The 20,678-nt window shown below is 36.8% G+C and overlaps 1 protein-coding gene across 2 annotated transcripts in view; it reads left to right on the top strand.

The window, feature by feature from the left end:
* SAMD8 (sterile alpha motif domain containing 8) overlaps positions 1 to 20,678 on the top strand; it is a 53,120-nt gene that overhangs the window by 19,280 nt on the left and 13,162 nt on the right. For both annotated transcript variants that reach the window (XM_077778614.1, XM_077778615.1), the window contains exon 2: positions 10,173 to 10,765. In XM_077778614.1, coding sequence (XP_077634740.1) covers positions 10,173 to 10,765 — 593 coding nt within the window. The remainder of the gene's footprint in view (positions 1 to 10,172; positions 10,766 to 20,678) is intronic.

Below are 20,678 nucleotides of genomic sequence, written 5' to 3'. Positions count from 1 at the left end.
TCGTAGTCTGTTTTGTGGGTAGCCAGAACTTCAGGCTTCTGTTTCTGTATCTCTTCTCAGAGAATCTACTTGGCCGAACCTAATTCACATTTAAAACTCTTGTTGTAAGGGATCCTGGGGAATAATTTTTTAGCTTTTCAACCTCTGTAGTAGCAGAAAACAACCAGAGGAAAATTGGAAAAGATGCCAGTTCATCAGTGCCAAATTCATCATATCTGTCACAGACACTGAGTCATTGTGATTCACAGAAGATAATGTTCTTTTCAGTTCAGTCATTTTCAGTGGTGCCCAGATTTTTCTGCAGCTGGTCATGCGAAGGTAGGGTGGAACACAGCAAATAGGTTCAACAGGGAGGAGTAGGGAGAAAGTTCATTGATAATCATTATCTCCTTTTGCAGTTCTGGACTGGTTGTACTTTGTCAACCCTAACGTATAGTACTTGGCAGTTTTAATAGAGAAGAACACAACTGAGTTATTTATATTATTGTGAAGAGATTTGGGTCACTCTAATGGGATTCATTAAAGGCTTATTGGTTAAAGAATAGCTTTGCTACTGTTAAGAAATACCAAACTTAAAGTTCTTATGATAAGATTTTTCATTTTATTAAATATGGAGATAAAGTCATCTTTACAGTATATAGACAATATACTGTAAGCTCCTTTGCTCTCAGACTGGTGAAATCTTTAATTAGTATGAACTAAATTTGGAAAGAAAAGAAATATGCTTGTAAATAAGAGTTGATGTGCCAAAAATTGAATTTTTTATAGTTTTCAAAAATTTCTAACCAGAGTCCATCCATAAGATACCTTTTGTTCCACGTTGTACAGAACAGTCAGCCCCTTTTGTTTATCTGCTATCTAGGACTTGGGACTGTTTGACTTATGCCTATTGATAGTGAGATTCTGCAGGAGTTGAATATTCTCCCAGTGCCTTGATAATAAAGTACTGACCTTTGATAATTAAATTCTTAATAATTCATGATTTCAGAGTAAACTTCTTTTAAATTTTATCTCAAATTGGGATGTTTCCTTTATACATACCAATTAATGTTTTAGACAAGTACAAGCTTTGCATGCCGTGCTTTTTTTTTTTTTAATGTTTTATTTATTTCTAGGAGAGAGAGAGAGAGACAGCGTGAGCAGGGGAGGGTCAGAGAGAGAGGGAGTCACAGACTGAAATAGGCTCCAGGCTCTGAGCTGGCAGTCAGCACAGAGCCTGACGCGGGGCTCGAACCCACGAACCGCGAGATCATGACCTAAGCGAAAGTCGGACGCTTAACCGACTAAGCCACCCAGGCGCCCCGCATGCCATGCTTTTTAATGTGGATCAAGCTTTAATGATGTTAGTAGGAAAACACTTGAGATTTTTTGATAGTTATTTGACTCCTAAAAATCTTATGTAAGGCACTACAGTACTATTTATAATAGTAATAATATTGTGAACAATTGCCAACAATGGAGAGATGGACAAACTATTGTATAACCATTAATGGACTGTCCTTTTCAAAGGACAATTTAATAATATTAGGATTCATGTAATAATGTTAAGGAAAATGAGACAAAACTATCTATAGTATAATTTCTTTTTGTAGAAAATTCTGTGCGTGAAACGTATAGCAAATGATAAGCAGTAGCCTCAAAGGTAATTTTAAAATTTTATTTTAAATGTTCTTCAATAAATATATATTACTTTTATATATTTTCTTTCTTTTTAGTATAGAAATATATTGCTATAAAAGATTCAGAAAATGCAGAAATTTGCAGACTAAAAACTATAAAGGTCCATCTGTCTCCTACCTAGACAAATGAAGTCCAGTGTTCTCTTAATGGATTTTGCTTTTGGTGTCATATCTAAGAAATCTTGACCTAACCTAAGGTCATAAAGATTTTCTCCTGTGTTCTCTTCTAGATGATTTATAGTTTTAGACTTTACATTTGGGTCTGTGATGCATTTGGGGTTAATTTTTATATGTGGTGAGAGATATGGACTGATGTTTTTTTGCATGTAGATATTCATTTGTTCTAGTACTATCTAATGAAGAATATCCTTTCTTCAATAAATTGCTTTTACACATTTGTAGAAAATCAGGTATCTATCCATGTATCTGGTATCTCTCCATGTATCTATCTGTCTGTCTGTCTGTCTGTCTATCTAGGTCTATTTCCAGATTCCCCATTCTGTTCCATTGATTTGTTTATCATTATGCCACTGCCACTTTGTCTTGATTTAGAGTAGATGATAGAATTCTAAAATGATCTTCAGTGACTGTTGTATAATAATAGAAGGGACCTGTAAATATGATGGGCAATCACTCCTGTGATTAGGTTATGTTATGTGGCACAGTTGACTACAAAACTAAGATTATTCTTGGTGGACTGGACTTAATGAGGCAACCCCTTGAGAAGGAATGTGCTTTTCTAGAAGAGATTCCAGGTACAAAGGGAGTTCAGCACAGGAGAAGCTGCTGCTTTTCAGAATAAGAAGAGGCAAGAACTGAGGGTGGTTACTGAGTTTATGGTAATTAGCTACATAGCAGTAGAAAATAATTACTCTATGATAAGTCTTGAAATCAGCTGTCTAATTTGTTCTTTTTCAGAGTTGTTTTTGGTAATCCTGGACCTTCTACATTTCCATGCGAGCTTTTGTGAAATAAGTTTATCAACATCTACAAATAAGTCTGCCAGGATTTTGATTAGAATTTCGCTGAATCTGTAGTTCAGATTTGGAGGAGAATTGATATCTTAACAATATTGAATCTACTGACCCATCCATTTCTCACTGTTTATTTAGAGCTTTGATTTCTCTTACAGTGTTTTATAGGTTTTAGTGTGCAGGTCTTTTCCAGGTTTGGTCAGATTTATTCTTGAGAATTTGATATTTTTTGATGCTATTGTAAATGGTGTTGTTTTAAAAATTAAAAGTTTTTTTAAGTTTAATTATTTTGAAAGCGAGAGCATGAGCAGGGGAAGGGCAGAGAGAGTGAGAGAGAGGATCCCAAGCAGGTTCCACACTGTCAGCACAGAGATGACGTGCTTGAACTCAGGAACCATGAGGTCATGACCTGAGCTAAAGCCAAGAGTCAGATGCTTAACTGACTGAGGCTCCCAGGTGCCCCTATAAATTTCAGTTTTTGATTTTTTTATTACTAGTTTATAGAAATACAATTGACTTGGGGCGCCTGGGTTGCTTAGTCGGTTAAGCGTCCGACTTTCGCTTAGGTCATGATCTCGTGGTTCGTGGGTTCGAGCCCCACGTTGGGCTCTGTGCTGACTGCCAGCTCAGAGCCTGGAGCCTGTTTCAGAGTCTGTGACTCCCTCTCTCTCTGACCCTCCCCTGCTCACGCTGTCTCTCTCTCTCCTAGAAATAAATAAAACATTAAAAAAAATTAAAAAAAAAAAGAAATACAATTGACTTTTGTATGTTGATCTTATATCCAGCAATCTTTCTAAACTAACTTACTAGTTGTGGTAGGTTTTTGTGTTTACATGTAGATTCCATTGAATTTCCTACATAAACAATCATACTGCTTGCAAATTCTGCAGATTTTGAATTTTGTTTCTTACTATCTAATCTGTATGGCTTTTATTCCCTTTTCTTCCCTTATTCTACTGGCCAGAATGTCTAGTGTTTAGAAGTGGTGAGAGTGGATAGTTTTGCCTTCTTCCTGATATTATAAGAAAGCGTTTAGTCTTTTGTCATTAAGTATGATGTTAGCTACAGGTTTTTCAAAGATGCCCTTTATAAAGTTAATGAAACTTCTATTTTTAGTTTGCTGAGAGGTTTTATCAGGAATGAATATTGGATTTTGTCAAATGCTTTTTTTAAGTGTCTTTTGAGATGATCATGTGATTTCCCTGCTTTAGCTTATTAATATGGTAAGTTATTATCACTTTTCAAGTGTTAAACTAACTTTGCATTCCTGAGAAAAATACCACTTAGTTATGTATTGTTCCTTTTTAGATATTATTGGACTTGATTTCCTAAGATTTTTGTAAATTTTTTAAATCTATGTTCTTGAGGGCTATCAAGCTGTTTTATTTTCTTGTAATGTGTTTGCCTGGTTTTGGTATCAGGGTAATATATGGAATGAATTTAGAAATATTTTCTCCTTTACTGGAAAAATGTTACTTTAGTAGTCCATTTCTCCCTACTTTTGTGATATTGTTGACATATATTTTATTTACTTAAGTATTTACTCACGTAGTTACCATTTCTGATGTTTTTCAGCGCTTTGTGTAGTTTTATATTTTAATATGGTGGCATTTTTGTTCTGCCTGAAGGACTTTTCTTTGAATGTTTAACTTTCTGTCTCTATGATTTGACTGCTGTAGGTACCTCATCTAAGTGAATCATTACAATATTGGTCCTTTTGCCCAGGTTTATTTCACTTAACACAATGTCTTCAAGGTTACTTTTACTTTATTTTACTTTTAATTTTTTTAATGTTTATTTATTTTTGAGAGAGAGAGTATGTGTGAACACAGAGGAGCACAGAGAGAGGGAGACACAGAACCTGAAGCAGGCTCCAGGCTCTGAGCTGTCAGCACAGAGCTCAACATGGGGCTTGAAGTCACAAACTGCAAGATCATGACCTGAGCTGAAGTCAGACGCTTAACAAACAGACTGAGCCACCCAGGTGCCCCTAATTTTATTTTTTTAATGTTTATTATTTTTGAGAGAGAGGCAGACAGACAGAGCATGAGCAGGGGAGGGGCAGAGAGAGAGGGAGACACAGAATCCCAAGCAGGCTGCAGGCTCTGAGCTGTGAACACAGAGTCTGACACGGAACTTTAACTCACAAACTGTGAGATCATGACCTGAGTCAAAGGCAGATATTTAACAAGCCAACTGAGCTACTCAGGTACTCCTACGAGGTTACTTTTATTTATTTTTTTTATCTTTTAATTTTTTTACAAATAGTTTATTGTCAAGTTGGTTTCCATATAACACCCAGTGCTCATCCCCACAAGTGCCCTTCTCCATGCCCATCTCCCCCCTCCCCCCCCACCCATGAGTCCTCAGTTTGTTCTCAGCTTTCAAGAGTCTCTCATGGTTTGCCTCTCTCCCTTTCCCCCACCATTTCTCCCCTTCTTCTCCCACATGGTTCTCCGTTAAGTTCCTCCTAATCCTCCTATACGTGCAAACATATGATATTTGTCCTTTTCTGCCTGACTTATTTCGCTCAGCATAACACCCTCAAGGTCCATCCATGTTGCTACACATGACCAGATTTCATTCTTTCTCATTGCCATGTAGTATCCTACGAGGTTACTTTTAAAGTGAAAAAAAAAAAAAGATCTTTTCTTGTGTTTCACTTTGAAAAATTCCTATTGTTATGTCTTCACGCTTATTATTCTTATCTTTTGTAATGTCTGATCAGCTGTTAATCCCATCCAGTGTATTTTTCAATACATGTATTGTAATTTCATCTTTAGAAGTTTGCACTGGAGCTTGTTTATGGCCCATGTCTATAACTTTTTGAACATGTAATAGAGTTTTCATAACGTGTGTTGATTTCCTTGTCTGCTAATTCTATTTAATCTGTATTAGTTCTGGGTCAATTTTGATTGATTTTCTATTAATATAGGTAACTTTTCCTACTCTGCATGCCTGGTAATCTTTGATTGGTTGCCCAACATAATGGATTTTTATCTGTTGGGTGTTAAATACTCCTGGTAATCTTGAACTTCATTGTAGGATGTAGTTAAGTTACTGGAAAATGATTTGATCCTTTTGGATCTTGCTTTGTTTGCCTGGGGGCGCCTGGGTGGCTCAGTCGGCTAAAGTGTCTGATTCTTGATTTCGGCTCAGGTCATGATATCGCTGTTGATGAGATTGAGTCCCATGTTGGGATGTGTGATGGCAGTGTGGAGCCTAGGAATAGTCTGTCTGTCTGTCTGTCTGTCTCAAAAATAAACATTAAGAAAAAAAGATTTGTTTGGACCAGAGACCTGTTCATTCTAGGGCAGGGTTTCTCAATATCAGCAGTCAATACAACCTTCTTTGTTGTGAAGGCCTATGCCGTGCTTTGTAGAATGTTTAACAGCATCTGTAGCCTCTACCCTTTGGGTGACCCGCCAGTTGTAACAACCAAAAATGTCTCCAGAAATTTCCAAATGTTGGGGAGGAGGATGGCATATTGCCCCCAGTTCAATAACTACTGCTTTAGGATTGATTTTGTCTCACTTCTATGCAAGATCTTCCTGTGTACTTTTGCCCATTGCCCCATGGTTTGTGAGATTTTTTTTCCCCCCTCAGGTAGGCACTTTTATTGGTCTTGTGTGTGTACTGAGTGTTGTTCCCCCTAATCTTTCTTGGTGGTTCTTTTTTCAGTCCTGTTTTGTTTCTTCATGTATATGTGATGATCAGTATTTAGCTGCATATTCAAGGGACAGTCTCTGCAGATCTCTGGAGCTTTTAGTCTTTTCAGGCTACTATAACAAAAACACTATAGACTGAGTGACTTAAACAAAGCATACTTATTTTTCACAGTTCTGGAGGCCAAGGAGTCCAAGATCAAAGCCCAGCAGATTTGGTATCCGGTGAGAGCCTTATTCTTGCCTCATAATCAGTCACCTTCTAGTTATGTCTTCAGGTGGTGGAAGGGGTGATAAAATTCTCTGGAGTATCTCTTAAAAGACAACTAATCCCATTTATGAGGGTTCTGCCCTCAGGACCAGTCACCTTCTAATTGGAGGGTTAGGATTTCAACACATGAATTGTGGAGAGACACAAGCATTCAGTCTATAACAAGTTCTCTGTGCATCTTTCTCTTCTCCAGTAATCTGTTTCATGAACACCAGCCACCTAGATCTCCCTAGACCCTCAGCTCCATTTCCTCAACTCAGCAAATCTGCCAGGCCTCACCCATTTTGTGTCCTGTGTCACATATGACTTGGAAACTCTCAGGGCAGTAAGCTGGGGCAATAGGGCTCACTTTGTGTCCTGTGTGGCAGCGATTTTTTTTGTCCAATACCCAGTGTCTTGAAGCTGGTTTTTCTCTCCCATGTGTTTTGTCTATTATTTGGTTATTTGTGGTAGGAGGATAAATTTGGTCCCTCTTATTATATCTTGTTCAAAAGTGTAGTCCCTTTAACCCTTAATTGATCCATATTAATTATTGATTAAAGCTGAAAGTATACACTAACTTAATTTCAATTTTTAGATTTATATGAAACTCATAGCTGTCTTATCTTTGTTCAAAGTCTCCAGTTCCATGTAGTTTCTGTGGCACAACATAAATACTAAATTGGCCCTAAAGCCTTTGTCATCTTTTTAATATACCTCTTTACTGCAGGTTTTTCACAGTGTTACGTAAATATGGGCCTCTAACTATATGTAGTAGCATGCAATTAAAAGACATGTCCTGACCTGATGAAACACATCAGTGGAGTGTGTCACGTTTTTAGAACATTGCTACAGCAGGCTCAAAGACTTCCAGAAGGCTTCCTTGTATAACTCGTTTTGTAGCAGCTAAAACACCAGCCTCAAAGTATGATTGTTAGCATGATTCAGGGTATAGAGAACTGGTGATCTAAGACGGGAAAATAAATTAAAGAAAATCATTTTGAGCAGTGTATGAGACAAAACCATACTGAAGGATAATGCTACAGGAATGGGAGTGACTTGGAACCCATTGGTGGTAAGCTGTTGGAAAAGGAGGAAGGTAGCAGAATAGAAAATAAAATGACAGAAGAATCCAGCCTTGTTTTGTGGGAGGTGAACTTTGCAAATTTGCTACATCATAACTGCTGCAGGATTTGTATGTAACTGGTGCTCGTTGGATATTCAAAGATGAAGTTACTCAGAGCATATCTTGGGGAAAAGATATGTATGTAGTGGGTGGGATAAAACCCTCTGGATATATATTTATGAACTAAAACATAGCAAAGTTATTTTAATGGAATTTCGTATATATGTGGTAACTTACATAAATTGATATACATCAGTATATATAAATTCTATGTGGTAAACTGCATAAAACCTGTAATTCCAATGGCAATGATACATTGTAGCTATAAAGAGCTGAATAAGAGTTTTTGTAGCTCTTTAGTACATAAGAATTAGGGAGTCTTTTAAAGTATACAGATCCTTATAGGCACATGTGCTGTTAATTTTCTAAGACTGAAAATTCTTGTGGATTGATAATATGAAAAACTCTGGAAACAAAATATGATTTAAGGCTTCCAAAAATTAGGATTGCTTTTTAGTAATTAAGAAATAAATATTTAATAAGGGTTTCTTGTTGCCTGACTATTTTTGATGGTGTAAGTGGTGCTCATGTAGTTAAGTATCTGCCTTTTTCAAGTATTTATAAGTCTTCATTGCAGTAGTTTGTATGGGTAGGGGAAGAATGTAGAACAGTAGCAGTTTTCTACTTTTCTCAGTATAAGTAAGCACAGAAGATTTTTTTATAGCCAAAAATGCATGTTATAAGAAAATGATAAGCACCAAAATCAAGAATTATTTCTTCCGGGAAGGGGAGGAAGGGAACAGTATCAGGGAGGGACACTCCCTTGTATTGATGTTTTGTTTTTGGCCTTTTAAAACAAACTTTTAAAATACAGTGTAAATTATGTAAAGTGTAGATTATAAGTATACAGCTTCTTGAATTTTTACAGAGTGAACATAACCTATATGACTAATACCCAGATTAAGAAACAGAGCATGTAGGGGTGCCTCGGTTAAGCATCTGATTTCGGCTCAGATCTCACAATTTGTGGGTTCGAGCCCCATGTCAGACTCTGTGCTGACAGCTAGCTCAGAGCCTGGAACCTGTTTCAGATTCTGTGTCTCCCTCTCTCTCTGACCATCTGCTGCTCATGCTGTCTCCTCTCAAATAAAACATTAAAAAAATTTTTAATAAAAAGAAACAGAACATGTATTAAAATTATTTTATATTTTTTCAAGCTGGGTAGCAGACATTTAGGTATTTCTTATATTGTTCCTTATTTTGGTGGTTGTTATTATGCTTTAAAGTTTGCCTACTGTGTTTTTTAAAAAAATTGTGTCTCTCTCTCTCTCTCTCTCTCTCTCTCTCTTCTCCCCCCCATGGGATTATTTTTCTCTGCTGCCTTGCTCACTTGTGCCTTCTCTCTCACTCTCTCTCAGAAAAAAATTAGTTAAAAAATCATCTCAGAAGGAAATAAGATCTTCCTTATTTCCAAAGATTTCCAAAAATATGGAAAATGTCAGAAAACTCACATGCTTTAGTAACTGAGGAAAGTGCTTCAGGAAAATAGGTTTTTTTTTTCCATGTAGGCCTTTGTCTCCTGTGTTATCTTATAAGCCTGATAGAGGCCGAAGTTACTGAAAATTTTAGAATGGGAAAAGAACATAAGAACATAAACAGAACTATGTGGATCAAAGTAGTAAAAATTATTAGTACTTTTCAAATAGTACATTATTGGCCTTTTACAATCACAATATAAAGTTTGGGTCCTCAAATTATGAGTACATTGAAATGACAGCTTCCTTTTAAAAATTTTATCACTGAAATCTCAGTGATAGTTTAAGAAAGAAATTGCTTATTCATTTATACAATGATATATTCAAGGTATGGAAAGAAATGAGCTAATAAGATATTTATAGATATTTATATCTAGTTTACAGGCTTTATATCTGTTATAGAAATCATTATTTGTATAGTGGATAGAAATATGCCTAATTTAAGAGGTTTCTTAAAACTAGTTATCTACCTTTGTGATATTTCTTGTTTTTGTCTTCTCATTTTAGAGAAGTGGGAGATACTTATTCCATCAAACATGAAGATTTCTAAAATTTGATTAATTTTCATGTATTAGGTATCTATATCTCATTTTAAGAAAAGCATTAAAATGGGATTTTTCTTAACTCTCAACAGTAGACTTTTTCTGATTAAGTTACAGTTGTTATGATGTGGAAAGGCCATTTGTAGAGTAATTTTTTTGTAAAAATGTTTAGTCATTAGCCTTCTTTCTGTTGGGGGGCTATATCATAAAATTATTAGAATGTTAATTTACTGAAAACTAATCATTTGGGGGTTTTTTGTTCCTTTTTACTCTCTTCTAGAAGGCAGTAGATCAGTGTAGAAAAATGATTGTTTCTGGTATGTTTATGTGTATTTGGTCTTCAAAGGAGTTGTTAGGACACACTGAAGTTTTTGTTTTGTTTTCCTGTTTTCCCTGGACAGGCAGTGGAGGAGGAAATGGCTGTTCCTAATCACCTCTGCATTCGCCGCTGGACTACCAAGCATGTAGCTGTTTGGCTGAAGGATGAAGGCTTTTTTGAATATGTGGACATTTTATGTAATAAGCACCGACTTGATGGAATCACATTGCTAACATTGACTGAATATGATCTCCGGTCTCCTCCTCTGGAAATCAAAATCTTAGGGGACATTAAAAGGTTAATGCTTTCAGTCCGAAAATTGCAGAAAATACATATTGATGTTTTAGAAGAAATGGGATACAACAGTGACAGTCCCATGGGTTCCATGACACCTTTCATCAGTGCTCTCCACAGCACAGAGTGGCTCTGTAATGGGGAGCCTTCACATGACTGTGATGGACCTATCACTGATTTGAATTCTGATCAGTGCCAGTACGTGAATGGTAAAAACAAACATTCTATTCGAAGATTGGACCCAGAGTACTGGAAGACCATATTGAGTTGTATATATGTTTTTATAGTATTTGGGTTTACATCTTTCATTATGGTTATAGTCCACGAGCGAGTGCCTGATATGCAGACCTACCCACCACTCCCAGATATATTCTTAGACAGGTAAGTTTTGTTTCTAGTTGCCAAGTTTGCAGAAGGTTGCAATAACAGCAATGATAATATAGTTATGATAATTATGTTGGTTATTATTATTTAGGTTGATACATACTTTATCTGGTAGTGTATGAAGATATGCTTTGAAATTGCATTTTTGTCTTAAATTAGAGCTTAAGCTTATGTGAGTGGGAAAAGCCATTGCTTAATACTTTTTTATAGCTATATTATAGCTCCTTGGGCACTTCACACTTTAAAAGGGTTTCCTGGAACGATGTCTATAATACATGGGATTTGGTCACTTTTTCTTGATGAATGGGGTTTAAAAGCTTTTCCAAAACTATGGGGAAGGCTCCTGTATCACCAAATAAGTTGGAATGATCACAAATAATACAAATTGATTCATTGATGGTATCCTCTTGTTTTTATGAAGTGTTGCATGCATAAAAAGAATATAGTATATGCATATGAGAAGAACAGAACAAAACTCAAAACTGTTAGTTTTTATATTTGTGATTTTTAAAATCGATTTCAAGTTTGTAGAGCTTTCCTGATTGTTTTTATAAAATGTTTACCCTTCTGAAATTATCTTATAGAATGTATTTTTTAATGAAGTGAATTAAAGTATTCATGTTGAGATGGCAAAATGACATGCATATCACATTTTGTCCTCACAAACCCTGACTTAAAGTGTAGTAAGGAGGTTTTTGTTTGTTTAAGTTGTAAGCCTACAGGAATGCAGCAGATAAGAAATGAGAAAGTAGCCATACATTTTTGGAAGTTTGAAAGTAGATGGATGAGTGGCAACAAACAGACCTAAAATAATCTAACTGCAAAATAGCAATTAGGAAAACCTAACCCAATCTATGTTGTAGATTTCTCAAAACTCTGGATACTACAGGTGAAAGGGTGGTGCTAAAAGAGGAATCTAATGAAAACTGTTGAAGAAACTGTTAGATCCCTATATCTCCTCCCCTTTTCTTTATAGTTTTCCCAATTATAAACAGAAGACCCTAAGAAAGTAAGGAAGAAAGCATGTGGGTATCTCAGGAAAGAGTATTTGAGGCAGAGGAAACAAGTTGTTCCTTGTTCATTGTTTCAAGTTGTTTCCTTGTCCAAGTTGTAACACAAGTTGCAAAAATCCTGAACTAGTAGCTTACTTAGCTTGTTTAAAGAACAGCAAATGAGAGATGGGAAGAACAGTTGGAGACGAAGTCTGAGAGGAGACAGGAATCCAGATTGTCTAGTGATTTGTAGATTATTGTATGGATTTTAGCTTTCATTCTGAATGAAAAGGGAAGCCATTGGAAAGTATGTAGGAAAAGAGTAGAACGACCTAACTACCATTTAAAAGGGAAACTAGTTGTTGTATTGAGAATAGCCTGGGTGTGAATGTGAGTTTGGCAAAGCAGGGGTTAAACTATTGAATTCACCTTGACAAAAATGAGGTGTATTGGATAAGGATGGTGGTGGTAGAGATGGTTTGAAAGGGTCAAGTTCTGTTTATATATTTAGAAAGCACAGCCAACAAGATTTGCTGATGGATTTGCATGTAAGGTGTAAGAAGAAAGTCAAGGATTACTCCAAGATTTTCGACCTGACAAGGATGGAGTTGCCCTTTACAGAGATGGGAAGACAGCTGACTTGGAAAGAAATATAAGGATTTGATTTTGGACATGTTACATTGAGATATCTTTTACACTAAATCATTATGTCAAGTAAGAGGTGGAAAGATGAGTTGGAGTTCAGAGAGATATAGGCTGAAATTTGGAAGTTACCAGTAGATAAAGGTATGATGTTAGACAAGGCCTTCTAGCCAGTGAGTTAGAAGCAGTAAGATTAGGGGTGCCTGTGTGGCTCAGTCGGTTAGGCATCTGACTTCGGCTCAGGTCATGATCTCACAGTTTGTGGGTTCGAGCCCCACTTTGGGCTCGGTGCTGACAGCCAGCTCAGAGCCTGGAGCCTGCTTTGGATTCAGTGTCTCCCTCTCTCTGACCCTCCCCTGTTCATGCTGCCTCTCTCTCTTTCAGAAATAAATAAAAACATTAAAAAAAAGAAAGCAATAAGATTAAAGATTGAGCCCAAGAACATTCTTTTCTTTCTTTCTTTTTTTTAAATGAATGGTCTATTTTATATTTCCTTTTTTAAAAATCTTTTTAATGTTTCTTTTGGGGGAGGGGGCATGAGCAGAGGAAGAGCAAAGAGGAGACACAGAATCCAAAGCAGGCTCCAGTCTTGCAGCTGTCAGCACAGAGCCCAACGTTGGGCTCCAACTCACGAACCATGAGATCATGACCTGAGCCAAAGTCAGACACATAACCGACTGAGCCATCCAGGCACCCTCAATCCCAAGAACATTCTAACAGAAATCAGAGAAGTAAGGCAAAACCAGTAAAAAAGACTGAGAATGTCAGGGCAGAGAGAGAAAGTAATATCCTGAAAGCCAAGTTAAAAAAAAAAAAGTATTGTAAGAGGGCAGGATAATTAATAATTAGCTGTTTTCAAGTGCTGCTGAGGGATCAAGTAAAATGTGGATAATTGACCATCAGATAGAGATATATAGATATATGTTGATCATCAGTGACCTTCACAAGAGTTAGTAAGAGCAGAAGCTAATTGTAATGGGTTCAAGAGAGAATATGAGACTTACTGAAATTTACCTAAAGGAATATAAGCCACAAATAGGAAACAACATATGCAGAAGTTATTCATTGTGACATTATTTGTAGTAATTGTAAATATTGGAAATAATATAAATGGCTATCCATGGAAAACTGGTTGAATATAATACTCTGCATAGCAAAGTACTACTTAATCATAAAGAAGAGTGAGGAAGATTTCTAAGAACTGATAAGGTTTTAAGTGTGGAGCAAGGAAAGTATAAAATGAGTGAAACAACTCTTGTTCCATAAATCAACGAAGTGCATAAAACCAATGAAAGCATGTTAAAAGAACATGTGAGTTAGTTTGAAGGAGCTTGCAGTGATCAAACTAGGACAATTAGAACATCAAAAAGCATAATGATGGTAATGGCTTCTAATATATTGAGTAAAAGAAAGAATTTGTGAATCCATAGTGACCAAACAAAAAATGGTTTGGTAAGAGGGGAAATTCTTCCAGAATGGTACCAGCAAATAATCATGGATGGCCTATTTTGCAACATCCAACATAGTAATTGATTCAGGCAAGTCATCAGTGCATGCTAAAATCATTAGGTGAAAGATCAAGGATATTCACATGATTTGAAAATATCATTTCATTGCAAATGACATATCAGATAAAGGACTAGTATCCAAAATCTATAAGGAACTTACCAAACTCCACACCCAAAAAACAAATAATCCAGTAAGAAATGGGCAGAAGACAGGAACAGACACTTCTCCAAAGAGGACATCCAGATGGCCAACAGACACATGAAGCGATGCTCAGTGTCACTCATCATCAAAGAAATACAAATCAAAATCACACTGAGATACCACCTCACGCTGGTCAGAGTGGCTAAAATGAACAACTCAGGAGACTATAGATGCTGGCAAGGTTGTGAAGAAATGGGCACCCTCCTTCACTGTTGGTGGGAATGCAAACTGGTGCAGCTGCTCTGGAAAACAGTGTGGAGGCTCCTCAAAAAATTAACAGAACTCCCCTATGACCCAGTAATAGCAATGCTAGGAATTTACCCAAGGGATACAGGAGTGCTGATGCACAGGGGCACATGGACCCCAGTGATCATAGCAGCACTCTCAACAATGGCCAAATCGTGGAAAGAGCCTAAATGTTCATCAACTGATGATCAAGACGATGTGGTTTATATACACAATGGAATACTACATGGCAATGAGAAAGAATGAAATCTGGCCATTTGTAGCAACGTGGATGGAACTCAAGGGTATTATGCAAAGTGAAATAAGTCAGGTAGAGAAAGACAGATACCATATGTTTTTACTTATATGTGGAACAGGAGAAACTTAACAGAGGACCATGGGGGAGGGGAAGGGGAAAAATAGTTAAGGAGAGGGAGGGAAGCAAACCATAAGAGACTCTTATTAAATACTGAGAACAAATTGAGGGTTGATGGGGGGGTGGGGAAGAGGGGAAAATGAGTGATGGGCATGTAGGAGGGCACTTGTTGGGATGAGCACTGGCTGTTATATGGAGACCAACTTGACAATAAACTATAATAAAAAGTAATCATTTCACATACTACTTAATTATAGGGAGAATAAGGTAGCTTTACAGTGTCATGATGTGACATGCATTATTTTAACCAAATAATCAAAAGTAGCATTTCAAACTGACATGTGTATTGCATGTGATGTTCACAATATCAACTATTTAATAATCTTGCCCCCCCAACATGTAACTTAAGTCTAATCATGAGGAAATTTTCAGACAATTCCAGAACAAGGAACAGTGTAATAAGACAGCTGATTTGGACTCTCCAAAAATGTAGATATTATAGCAAACAAAAGTCAGGCAGGGGGAATTGTAGGGATATTGAAGAGCTGTAACCAAGAGCAATACATGCACTTTATTTGGAACCTATATCAAGAAAAAAAATACTGCTATGAAGGACATTTTGGGGACATTTAGGAAATTTTGAGTATGGACTTCATATTAAACAATGTTGTGTAACACTTAATCACTGTTACAGTTTCCTGGGTATAATAGTGTATTGTGGTATGAAGAGGATATCCTTTTTTTCCTAGGGGATACATGTTGGAGTATTTAGGAGAAAAGTGTCATAAGATCAGCAGCTTACAGACATTTTGCAGGGGGCAGGGTCCTGTTCTTCCAAAACAGTATGTGTGTGTGTGTATGTAGGTATGCATAGAAAGTGAAATAAAATGAATGTGGAAAAATGGTAATTATTGTAAATAGTTGATGGATTTAAGTGAAGAGCTTAAAGTACTTATTCTTTCAACTTTTCATACCCAAAGAAAAGTAAAAAAAAAAAAATTGGGCAAAGAGAAAAAGAGAATGGGAAGAGAGAAATTGGAAACAATCAAATCTTAGAAGTTTTCCTGTAAAGGCAGTAGAGAAATCGGCTATATTATAGTATGTTTGTTGTATTGATGATAGGAATAACCCAATTTAGGTTATGGAACGATCAGAGTCATGTCCTTGAGTAAATGAAAAGGGATAGGATCTAGTGGGTGGGAGAAGTTGGTTTAGGCACATGGACTATTCATCCATAACAGAGGAGAAGGTAGAAAATACAGAAGCACATTGCTAGATGTGATGGTAGAGCATGAGGAAATGCTCTCCTGATTTTATTTTCTCTGCGAATAGAGAGTTACAATGGAGAGAAAGATGGCATTTTGAGGAAAATGAATGAGGTGTAAAATAGTCATCTAGGAAACTAAATACACTTGTGTGATGTCGTAGCAGCACGCCTCCTTGAAGTTAGTAGTCCTGTTGGCATTGTGTTTTTTCACTGCCTCACTCAAAATAGGTGGGTGGAATAGGTGGATAATTGGATTTAATAAGCAGGGTTGAAGTTTTGCTAGGCAGTATGATGAAGGAAAAGCAGGCAAGGGAGTGATTATAATGACTGACTGTGGACTCAGATGGATAAGAAGGAACATGAGGATATGAGATAGATGAGGGACAGTGAAAATGTTGTAAGATCAATGGATTTTAGGTCTCAAAATTATTGAAGTTGAGAGTGCTAGAAAGAATAAGATGGAAAGCAAAGAGGTGTTGGTTAATACAGGATTCTTGAAATTAAAATTATGAAAAGTAATCTGAGTAATGACAAGTAATGACAATATCCCAGTTATAACCATGGGTGCAGGTCACTGAAGTAGAATAAAAGACAAGGCCAAAGGGGAAGTAAAAGGAGAAGTGAGTAAGAAGAACCCAAGTTACAATAGAAATTTTAGAGAAAGTGTGAACCAGAGGCTGAAATCTTCAAGAAATGAGAGAGAGGATACTGAGGTTCTATAGATGCCTACAACCAAGGCATAGTGGGAGAAAGAAGGAAAAATGACCTGAAAGAGAAGTGAGGATTTTATTTTAAAGTGTACAATTCAGTGGTTTTTAGTGCATTTACAAAACTGTACAACTGTCACCACTAATTCCAGAATATTTTCATTCCTGCAGAAAGTAACTTCTGTGGCACCTGGGTGGCTCAGTTGGTTAGGCGTCTGACTTTGGCTCAGGTCAGGATCTCACGGTTCGTGGGTTCGAGCCCCGTGTCGGGCTCTGTGCTGACTGCCAGCTCAGCCTGGAGCCTGTTTCAGATTCTGTGTCTCCCTCTCTCTCTGACCCTCCCTTGCTCACACTGTCTCTCTCTCTCTCAGAAATAAATAAAACATTAAAAAAAAAAGTAACGCCTATCCATTATCAGTCTCATTCCATTCCCTCCTCCCTCCATTCCCTGGCAACCACTAATTTACTTTCTGCAACTGTGAATTTGTCTATTCTGGACATTTCATATAAATGGAATCATACAATATGTGGCCTTTGTGTGTGTGGTTGGCTTCTTTCGTTTAGCATAATGTTTTCAAGATTCATCTATGTAGTAATATGTATCAGTACTTCATTCCTTTTTATTACAGAATAATACTCCATTGTATGGATATATACCACATTTTGTTTATCTGTTCATCAGTTTATGTTTGGGTGTGTCCACCTCTTGGCTACCATTAATAATGTTGCTTATGAACATTTGTGTACAAAGTTGTGTGTAAACACATATGTAATTTTCAGTTTGTAATGGGGATGTGAAACCAAATTTTGCCTAACTGCCTGTAGTGCCACCCATTGCAAATCTTCATGCTCTTAAACATTTAAGCTTGATTCATAGGAGAATGGTAGTGAGTGCTATGAGTATTTTTTCTGTATACTCTCAGATGTCTTTTTTCATTTTCTTGCACATGGACACTCCCAACATCCAGCAAATGTATCTGTGTTGGAGAGCTGCATCTGGGCTGCTGAACACATCATGCCTGCTTGGAAAGAGGCAAACGTGCTTAGGAATTTACATCCCTCCAGCAACGGCCCTTTACCAATGACTGATGAGATGCAGTATAAATATTTTATTTCTCTTCTCTCTATTTGGGACAACTTTTAGGTCAGACCTACACTCGGACCTACACTGTCTCCCAAATTCCCCATAGAATTGAGCCACAATTACCCTTGCCATAGTTAACCTCACAAGCCTTTACCCCGCTTCCTTGCCTCCCTGATCTCATTTCCTTACTACCTTAAGATTTTCCCTTGGGAACATTCCTAATCACTTTTACACTGATCTTTGTTTCAGAGTCTGTTTCTGAGGCTTATGCTACACAATTCCAAGACCTTCAGCACACCATAAACAGAAAATTAGGAGATAGGGATGCTTTTCTAGGCAGGCCCACTTAAAATAGTTTGAAAGGATAGTTGATAGCTGTAGTAGCAAGGGAAGAACCAGAAGGCATTATAAAAAGCAAACATTTTTTTATCCTTTGGAAATACCTAGTAATACAATTGCTGGTAGACCCAAGTATATTTTTAAGTTATCAAGTCTCAAAATATTTACTTTCTAATCCCACAGCTAATAGAATTGCTAAAATGAAAAAATTTGATAGTAATGCCTGATGAGGATTCAGAGGAACTGATACTCTCATACATTGCTGGTAGAGATATAAAATGACAGAACTGCTTTGAAAACAGCTTGATAGTTGTGGCCTTTTTTTTTTTTTTTAAACAATTTGTTTTTTATTTTAGAGAATGTGAGCAGGGGAGAGGAGCAAAGGAGCGAGAGAGAGAGAGAGAGAGAGAGAGAGAGAGAGAGAGAGAGAAGTATCCTAAGCAGGCTCCACTCTCAGTGTGGAGCCTGACACAGGGCTCGATCCCACAACCCTGAGATCATGACCTGAGCCTAAATCAAGAGTCAGACATTAAACTGACTGAGTCACCCAGGTGCACCCAGTTTGATAGTTTCTTAAAAAGTTAAACGGGCCCCTGGGTGGCTCAGTCAGTTAAGCATCCGACTTTGGCTCAGGTCATGATCTCACGGTTCATGGGTTCGAGTTCCGCGTCCGGCTCTGTGCCGACAGCTAGCTCAGAGCCTGGAGCCTGCTTCAGATTCTGTGTGTGTCTCTCTCTCTGATCCTCCCCTCCTCATGCTGTCTCTCTCAGAAATAAAAAAATAAAAAATAAGTTAAATATACCCTTAACATAACCCTTAACAGTTTCAGTCCTAAGTATTTACCTAAGAGAAATTAAAACATATCCATGCAAAGACTTGTATGTGGTCTTTATTTAAAACCACCCAAAACTGGATATATCCATATCCATTACATATCCAAAATATCCACCAACCAGTGAATGGAAAGGAAATTGTAGATAAAGAAAGAATAAAGGATTATACATCCAATAACATGGGTGAATCTGAAATATATTATGCTAAGTGAAAGTAGGCAGACATAAAAGGTATCTAGATAAATACTGTGTCATTCCATTTATATGCCATTCTGGGAAAGGCAAATCTATATAGGACAGAAATCAGTGACTTGTTGCCCCAGGGCTAGAAGTGAGAGGATTGACTACAGAGAGGCACAGGGAACTTTTTGGAGTGATGAAAATATTCTATATCTTTATTGTGGTGGCAGTTGTCAGTCATTACATGACTGGCAATGTTTGTCAGCCTCATTGAACTATACAGCTAAAAGGGGTGAATTTTTCTGGTTGTAAGTTAAACCTCAATAAATCTAACATTGAAAACAAGTTTGTCCTTCAGCCTGTCTTCCTCAGAAAACGACTGGAGGAAACACAATCAAAAACTAAGGAGTAAACTGAAAAAGAGGAGTACATGGATTCAGGAAACAAAGAATCTAATATGGAAAAGAGGAATTTCCAAGATGAAGGTCAAGTTTTACTTCAAAAAGCCATACAGAAGGCCTTGAAAATGCAGCTGTACTAAATTGGAAAAAAGCTCTAAGAGAGAATTTCCCAAAAGGAAAAATTGAGTTGGAAGAATAGTTTGAAAATGAATTGATGATAGGTACATAAGAAACAGAGCAAACCAAAAAAAAATTTTTTTTTTAGCTCTAGAGAATTACGAGAATTTCTACTACAAGAAAGGGATTTAAGGGGCACCTGGGTGGCTCAGTCAGTTAAGCGTCCGACTTCGGCTCAGGTCATGATCTCACAGTTCGTGGGTTCGAGCCTCGCATCGAGCTCTGTGCTGACAGCTCAGAGCCTGCAGCCTGCTTCAGATTCTGTGTCTCCCTCTCTCTCTGACCCTCCCCTGCTCACACCATCTCTCTCTCTGTCTCTCTCTCTCAGAAATAAATTTTTTAAAAAAACATTTAAAAAAAAAGAAAGGGATTTAATTATTGTTCTCTATTGACTCAGCTGCAAATGGTATTTAGAAACTTATATTAAGTAAAAGCCAAAAATTATTTTTTTAATTGAAACTGTTGAGAATAGGGGAGAGAAAATGGGAGTATGGGAGGCTGACTAAAAGATTTAATGCTAAATAAAACACAAGAGTGAAAGTGATTGCCTCTAGGAAGCAAGAATTAGGTAGGAGATGAGGCAGAAAACTTATTTTCATCCTAAACATTGTAAAACTGTTTTACATACACACATATTAATACATATATACATATATATTATTTTTAATGTTCATTTAAAAATTTATATAGTTAAAAGTATTTTAAATCAGAAAATTTCTGATATGTGATATAACCCTTTCCCCCAGTAATGCCAGGTAAATAAGGCAGCAGTAGATTAAAAATGCATAAAAGGAGTCTTTTGAGGTAATAGATAAAGGATAAGTCCTTGACTAAAGATAATGGACTCTCTTCACTTATTCTGAATAAGGTTTGGATAAGACTGTTAATATCTTTCTTTCAGATTTCATGTTTTATTTTTAAAAGATACCTTTATTTCTTTAGTTATAAAATTAACACATTGTACAATAAATTTTAGT

The sequence above is a fragment of the Crocuta crocuta genome, unplaced genomic scaffold (assembly GCF_008692635.1).
Source record: "Crocuta crocuta isolate KB4526 unplaced genomic scaffold, BGI_CrCroc_1.0 scaffold167, whole genome shotgun sequence".
Taxonomy (NCBI): Eukaryota; Metazoa; Chordata; class Mammalia; order Carnivora; family Hyaenidae; genus Crocuta; species Crocuta crocuta.
Note: the sequence above shows the minus strand (reverse complement) of the source record. Positions and strands in the feature narration are given on the sequence as shown.